Source organism: Mercurialis annua, linkage group LG5 (assembly GCF_937616625.2).
Source record: "Mercurialis annua linkage group LG5, ddMerAnnu1.2, whole genome shotgun sequence".
NCBI lineage: Eukaryota > Viridiplantae > Streptophyta > Magnoliopsida > Malpighiales > Euphorbiaceae > Mercurialis > Mercurialis annua.
Genome location: NC_065574.1, coordinates 8,625,314 through 8,633,135, shown reverse-complemented (window position 1 = coordinate 8,633,135; position 7,822 = coordinate 8,625,314). Strand labels below are relative to the sequence as shown.

Here is a 7,822-nt window from a genome sequence, read left to right as displayed (position 1 = left end):
GCTCAATACTGACTTTAAACAAAGAGCTAATCGGACTTCCACCATCCAATTGACCTTCTATCCTATTTTGCAGATTTAATTATCGGATCAGAAGGCAGACTACATCAATTTAATTATTAGTAATAAATATATATAAAAAGAATATTTCTTAACAATTATAAATTGTACAAAACTTTGAAACATTCAATTAATTTTAAATGGAATAGTTTTAGAAAATTATTCATTTTAAAAGAAATTTCGCATGTTGTGTCAATTATAGCTAAAATCTTTTATTTTGGTCTGATGTCATTTTGCTGAGTTAGATTTAACGTGGCCGACATATTGGTAAAAAGTCAAACCGATTCAAAAATGGCTATAAAAAATAGCATGCAAAAACCGGTTATATTTGCCGATTTTGAAAAATTTGGTCAGAAAAAAATCGTAAAAATTTGATATTTTTAAGGAATTTGTCCATTTATCAAATGAATGACCGTCATTATTGAAAAAACAATATATATGTCAACAGTAAGTGATATTATATTTCATTTTAGATTAAATCTTTTGGTTCACTGAGATTTATTGTGTTATTTTTTTTATGGAAAAATAGCTTTTATTTATTTTCTTCTTTATTCTTAACCTTTAATTTCAGAATTATTAATATAATGAAGAAATAAAAATGAATTTTTGATTTTTTTTGAAGTAGAATTTATAAAAATCTGTAAATCCAAATTTTGAGACATAATTGGACCGAAGTGACCTCTGGTTTCCAATTAAATCGGCCGGTCTAGTCCAGGTTTAAAACATTGGTACAATTGATAGAATGATTATGATTTATAAAATAATTTCTATTTTTAAAATTTGGTAAGCTTAATAAATCTTTAAAATGTTTTTACTTAAGTTAATTTTAATCAACTAAATTAAATCAATTATAATTTTAATAACAACAATAATTAATAATTTTTAGTAATTCTAATACTAAAAGTAATTTTATATGCATTTTATAAATTATTTTGAATTCATATTTTAATAAAAGTGTATAACATTATAAAGTATAAATTAATTAATTATTTAATAGAGGTATTGTAGTAATATAGATATTAATTAAAAAAATTAGATTTTTTACTATGTGTATGGAGGAGTTAATTTGTTTAAACATTCAAAATTTTACAATAGGTTTAATCATCCACAAATATTCGACTTTTTTTATTTGTTTTTATTTATTGCTTTATCTTTTATAATCTTTAATTTTAATTCATTTTTTCAATTCTCACTATCAACTGCCGCCATTTATCCAAATCGGAGTAAGAAAAAGTTCATATAACTCTTCTATATTATTTTATATTGTTCCAATTTATATTTTTATTATAATAAATTTAAAAAATAAATCAACTTAAAAAAATTATGTGAACCTTTTATCACTGCAACATATACAAATGGTTATAATTGAAATTAAAAAATAAGCAAAAATTAGAGATTTTAAAAGTTGGATTTATAAACTAAAAAAAATTGAAAATACGGGGTATTTTTAGTGATTATACATTCACAATAGCATTTAGATGCCAACACAAAGGTTGTATAACTCGAAGCCCATACTAAAAAATGAACACATGCAGTCACTACCAAACTTAATGAGTTAATTATTTCACTTAGAAAATTGACATAATTAGTTAAATACAGTTCAAAAGTCCTATTTTAATGCCATCACCTCAGCTTCAAACACAACTGTTACCAAAATTGACACCCGAAGCTGCCTCCCACTTTTTTTTATTCTTTCTTTAATCATGCTTCCGCTTTTTCCAAATCAAAGGAATGAAATTATAATAAATTATTACACCTCAAACTCAAAGCTTCGGACTTTAAAACTACTTTTGCAATAATAATATCTTCCATGTTCTTGGGTATGGGGAAGAAGAAAAGAATTGGTTCTTGGCCACCATTTGGTTTATTTCTGATAATCTTGATTGATATCTGTTTTGTATCATGTGGACAAGGATTTGAATCTCTTCTCCAGCTTCCTCATTCCAAAGGGTTGTCGGCAAGATCCAAAAGGGTCCTTTTTGTTGGTGATTTTGGTGCTTTGGGAGATGGTGCTACTAATGATACTATGGTACTGTTTTTTTGAGCTTAAAGATTATATATTTTGAGTTAATTGATTGTTTTCTTGCTAATTTGAATGTTTTTACTAGTTAATCAGTGTTTAGTGGCTCTTCCATGTGCAAATTAGTGCTAAAAACATGTTGGACACTAGGCTTTTCGGATAGGAAACTTTAGAATAACACTGTTTCGCCGTCTTTGTGTCCAAGTGTCCTGTTTCTCTGTGTTCGTGGCCGTGCTACCAGGTTTGGTATTCTTGCATGTGAAATTTGTTTTATGCTGTAACGTTATGTTTTTGTTTTCACTTTGCAGGCTTTCAAGAAAGCTTGGGATATAGCTTGTTCTTTCCCAGCAAGAACCAGGATTGTAATTCCAGCTGAATACGCTCTCCTTATTCATCCTGTTGATTTGAGTGGCCCTTGTAAATCAAGAATCACTCTAATTGTAAGAACTGACTGTTAAATTTCAAAAGTTTTATCGTCCATGGTGTTTTTTTCTATGTTTTTATGATTGTCGTTTAATCACTCTATTGGAATTGTAATTTAATAGATATCTGGTACTATTGTTGCTCCCAAAGATCCTGCTGTTTGGGACGGTTTAAATCCTCGTAAATGGATATACTTCCATGGAGTTAACCATCTTACGTTAGATGGGGGAGGAACAATCAATGGTATGGGACATAGATGGTGGGCTAGGTCTTGTAAAATCAAGCCGGAAAATGTAATTCTAAAAGTTCATTCTCAGTCTTATGTTTCTTGTTATGTTTTCTTGTTTATGCAATTGTCTGAATCTGTTTTCTTTTGCTGTTCATGACAGCCTTGTCGACACGCTCCCACGGTTAGTGTTTACTTCTTGAAGCAATGCCTCAGCTTCATTTATTTGTTCTTTTCTGTTTTATTAGACTTGAAATTTGTAGCTTAGCAATTACACTACAGGCCCTGACATTCCACAGATGCAAGAATTTGAAAATCATGAACCTAAAGGTAATCCATGGTCAACAAATGCACGTATCATTTACGGGATGTAACCGGGTTATGGCTTCCCGTCTTGTGGTGACATCACCTGCTTTTAGCCCCAATACAGATGGAATTCACATCAGTGAATCTCGTCGTGTTGAGGTCAGAGATTCCATTGTAAGGACAGGTTGCCTAATTCCAAAACCATTTTTTTCTTCAAGTTTTATGATTTTTTTTTATCATGAAATGTTTTATCTTGCTTTGGTCATTTCTGAAGCATGCAAACAAAGAGATTATGCATCATATTGGTTAACTGTGTCCATGTATTGAAGTGAACAATCATATATTGTTATTCAACTTATGCACGGTAGTTATCGAGTCTGAAAGTTTGGCAAGGTTCTATATATGGTAGAATAAGAATAGCCCAATTTGATCTTTCTTTTCTAATTTCTTAGCTTGTCATGTGTAACAATCTCACTAACTTATGCTCATAAATGCACTCAAGAAACTTTGTGAGAAGCTTGTTTATAAAGTTATCGAGAGGACACTATGCCCATCATTAAGCTGCTGAAAAATAAAGGCTAATGTCTTTGTTTTCAGTGGAAGAATTTTAATCAAAGACTCTGAAAAAACATACCAGAAAGGAATGTATTTGGAAATGAACAGGTTGGCTACAATTGGATCTGAATTTTTAGGGGTTTCGTCTCTATAAATGCATTTCAAGCAATAGGTGAAGTGAACAACAGTCAAATGCATAGATTGTTTCCTTCAGTTTTCTGCCAAAAACACACCGACTTATTTTAACATAAGTGGGTTCTCTAAGTTAATAATTTTTTCTGCAGAGGATGAATATCTTATCTTTCTGTAATGGTAAAAGATCTCCGTTTCAGTTTTGATGTGAATCTCTTGTACATTGGAGTTGCTCAGAGGATTAAGGACAACTGTATCTTTAAACCTACTTGGATATTGTGTGATTGAAAAATATTTAAAACCTTTTTTGACATCTCCTTATGATTTATCCATTGTCAGCTTGCAAGGCATTAGGATTTATACTTTCATTGTGGAGCAGCATGCTGCATTTTTTTTGTTCTGATTAAATGCTCAAATTTTGCATGCAGGAGATGACTGCATCTCCATAGTCAACAACTCCTCACAAATCAAAATCAGGAAGATTACCTGTGGTCCAGGCCATGGTATAAGGTACTCTTGTTTTCAACCTACGTCTAGTATTACATTCTCAAAATTCTTTCTGACTGTCTAATCCTTGTAAATTAGCATCGGAAGCCTTGGAAAATATAACTCATCATCAGATGTGCATGATATAATAATCGATGGCGCATTCCTGTCCAACACTGACAATGGACTCCGGATCAAAACATGGCAGGTTCTTCTCTCAAAACTGTATTCTTCTGTGTTTTTTATTGCATGATTACATGTGAAAATGGAAAGTGTGATTAAATGAAATCCTGATGATTCTGTACTTGGACAGGGAGGTAGTGGTAATGCATCTAATATCAGGTTTCAAAATGTGTTCATGAAAAACGTATCGAATCCAATTATTATAGATCAATATTATTGCGATTCACGCCTTCCATGCGCAAACCAGGTACGAAATTCTTGTTATATCAACTGCTTGTCAGTTTCCCAAATAGTTTAGTTGAAATACTTGTGACTAAAAGAAACTGCATGACCTAATAATTCTACGGAATGCAGACTTCAGCTGTTAAAGTGGCAAATATATCCTTTACCAACATTAAAGGAACTTCAGCTACAGAGCAAGCTGTGTTATTTGCTTGCAGTGATTATTCACCGTGCCAAGGGTTACATTTAGAAGACATTTGGCTGGTATCACATAACGGTACAATCCTTGAATCTTTTTGCTGGGAAGCATACGGGTCGAGTGTGGATCCAGTCTACCCACCTTCTTGCTTTCCAAGTAATGCAAGCTTCATTCGGCAGAAAGTTCAGACTCCTTTCATTTTTATTTGAAATCAGGCTTCAAAAACAGTAGTATAGTAAGTTAAAGAAAATCCTGAACCAGAAGAGACTTATGGTTCAGGAAAATTTCTTAAGGCACTCCGGATTCCGACTATTTAACAATCGAGCCTGGCAGAGAAAAGTTCTGTACTTCATAGATCCATGGAGAGCATTTTATCACTGTATATTATAGGAAACATTAAAAAAGAAACATTATGTGTAAATAACAGATATCAAATACAAGTTGGTAATTTTTTAATGGTTGTTATTCAGAACAGATCAAACAGTTGAAATAAAAACACTTCAAAACGGTATTCAGCAGTAATAGAACAATTAAACTAAACCTCTTAAACTATACTAACTCAAAATAAAAATCCTGATAGCATGTTCTCATGGAGGAAAAAAATGATATAATGCTTCTTTTTAACAAACTAATATTCAATTTTGAGCAGGAGAAACCGTTTCAATCATATTACAAAGCATCAAATAAATTAGAACCTTGACGTCCTCTTTCAATAAGTGATGAAAATTGAAAACGAAGTAAGACTTCATATTCAAACTGCCAATGAGAAACAGCATTTCTGTCCACCGAGCCTGACAAGCATAATTTTAAGCTGCCACCTTCGCAATATCCATACTACAATTGACGCTTTAGCTCGAATTACCGAACACCAAGCTTGGGGCAACCATCAGCAAGCGGTAAATCCAAATTGTCTACAGTTCTAAACGTTCTTGGAAGCATTTTATCGACATAAAGGGTTCCATCCAAATGATCACACTCGTGCTGTAGTATACGGGCCTGCCAGCCAGAGGCATCCACTTTAATAGGCTGGCCATAACGGCTCAAACCTGTGACCTCAACCTCGAGGCTTCGCTCCACAACTGCTCTGAATCCATCAACACTGTAAAACAAGGTAGCGAAAGAAACAAATATCCGATCACCAATGGAAAAAAGAGAGCCTATATCGCTTCATTTACCAATACAATCAAATTTGTGACTGGAACTACTAAAACCTAACAATCCTCGACGGTTTGCATATGACACTAAGTGGTAGATTTGAAACTAGTTGAGATATAATCTCATGGGAAACCTAAATAAACTGGAGATTAAGAAGCGGAAAACATAAATTTTTGAGTGTAAACAAGTCTCAGTTTGGAACTCTATCTCACCTTAAACAACCTTCAAAAAATAGTGCAGTTTTGTTGCTCTTCTTTTTTAGCTTTGGATTCAGGATCACCTGCCTCAAATGAACTAATAAATTGCAAAAGAAAAGTGAAAATTCTTGGGATCTGATGACCAGGATGTAAATAATTGAAATATTCTCCTCAGCCATAAAATTAACGTACCAGAAGATCAAAAGGGCGTCTATCCTGAGCTTTGGTCTCTTCCTTGGGTCCATAACTAATGTATTCTTTTGTATCTTCCAAAACTATGATCTGCAGAATTGCAGTAGTAGAATAGTTACTTAAAAGTCAGTTTCATAACTGCACATGCACCAGTACTCACAAATGCACTGCAAAATCATTAGAGAAGGAAACAAGATCTTTTGTTTCTGTTGTGGACCTTGTGGTTGAGAGCCGAGCATTTATTCCGACTAAAAGACAGAATCTTATTAAATTATACCAAACTAATCGACACACAAGTACCAGTACTCACACATATCCTGTTTCAGAAACGTTCCGACACTTGAGGTTTCGGAAAATTTTCGGACACTTTGACGTTTCGGGAACATTTCGGACACTTGAGGTTTCGGACGAAACTTCTTTTTTCACATAGAAAATCATAAAATAACACTCCAAATGTCCCGCTGTGTCAGTACTACCTAGCTTTAGCTTAACAGTTAACATTATTACAGTTAATGAGTAGTGTAACTCATCAGATTTCATATAATAACAAAAACTATAAAATTGTTACTAAAAAAAGATATAAACAAACAGATAATTTTCCCTAGCTTTCTCATCAACCAAACACTAAAAAAACAAAAAAGAGATAATATTCCACTAACCCTTAATGGGATACCAATCTGTGGAGCAGCTAATCCAACGCCAGGGGCCATTCTCATAACCTTAACCATATCATCAACAATCTTCTGTATCTTTTCTGATCCAATTTCCTCCGGGTCAACTTCCCGGGCCGGTTCATGCAAAACCGGGTCACCAGCTTTAACTATATCAGGCAAGTTTGTTTTCTTCTTATCTCCGAGACCCAGTAACCAGCCTGCTTTGGCAATTGAAGAGGACGAGAGAGGTTTCCGGTTTACAAAGTAGCGGGTCGTGGATATGAATTCGGGTTTGGAAAAAGGTGTTCGAGTAACCCGAGATATGGGATTGTGTTGGTTGGGGTTAATGCATTGAGAAATAGGGAGGAGACGGAGAGAGAAGCGGTGGAGAGTTTCCATTGGTTGTGCAGATTTGAACATTTGGGGTTTAAGGGAAGAAGAAGATTACGAGATTATTTTGATGGGTTTGAGCTTAATCCTTGTATATTTGGAACCTTATTTTCAAGGTGGGCTGAATTTTACTGTTCAATATTGGGCCCATAATACAAGTCTAACTTTTTTGAAAAATTATATTTATACCTCCTAACTTTTAAAAAAACAAAATTGAAAAGTTTTCTAAGAAAACAAAATTAAATTTATACCTCGAATTTTTTTTCAAAGGCTAAAACTTCTAAAAATGATAATAAAATTTATAAATATAAACGTTTTTTTAACACATTGGATAAACTATTTCAAAAGAGATATTAAAAACAATGAAAAGCATTATCGAATAAGGCTATATTAACCACTAGATCTGTTCATGGGCCGGGCTGGAGC

General features: G+C 33.2%; 2 protein-coding genes across 2 annotated transcripts; one reads left to right on the top strand and one right to left on the bottom strand.

The window, feature by feature from the left end:
• The first annotated feature begins 1,653 nt into the window (after nucleotides 1–1,653).
• On the top strand, nucleotides 1,654–5,265 carry LOC126682112 (probable polygalacturonase At1g80170). Its single transcript, XM_050377678.2, has 9 exons — nucleotides 1,654–2,086; nucleotides 2,386–2,517; nucleotides 2,623–2,793; nucleotides 2,890–2,910; nucleotides 3,009–3,216; nucleotides 4,148–4,229; nucleotides 4,305–4,413; nucleotides 4,519–4,635; nucleotides 4,743–5,265. Exons 1-9 carry the CDS (start codon nucleotides 1,868–1,870, stop codon nucleotides 5,016–5,018), a joined length of 1,335 nt encoding a protein of 444 aa, XP_050233635.1. The 5' UTR covers nucleotides 1,654–1,867; the 3' UTR covers nucleotides 5,019–5,265.
• A 134-nt stretch (nucleotides 5,266–5,399) lies between these two features.
• LOC126682113 (peptide deformylase 1A, chloroplastic/mitochondrial) lies at nucleotides 5,400–7,516 on the bottom strand. Its single transcript, XM_050377679.2, has 4 exons — nucleotides 7,013–7,516; nucleotides 6,354–6,443; nucleotides 6,177–6,244; nucleotides 5,400–5,908 (listed from the first exon to the last, which is right to left on the bottom strand). The coding sequence occupies exons 1-4, from the start codon at nucleotides 7,424–7,426 to the stop codon at nucleotides 5,668–5,670; spliced, it is 813 nt and encodes a 270-aa protein (XP_050233636.1). The 5' UTR covers nucleotides 7,427–7,516; the 3' UTR covers nucleotides 5,400–5,667.
• Between the last annotated feature and the right edge of the window lie 306 nt (nucleotides 7,517–7,822).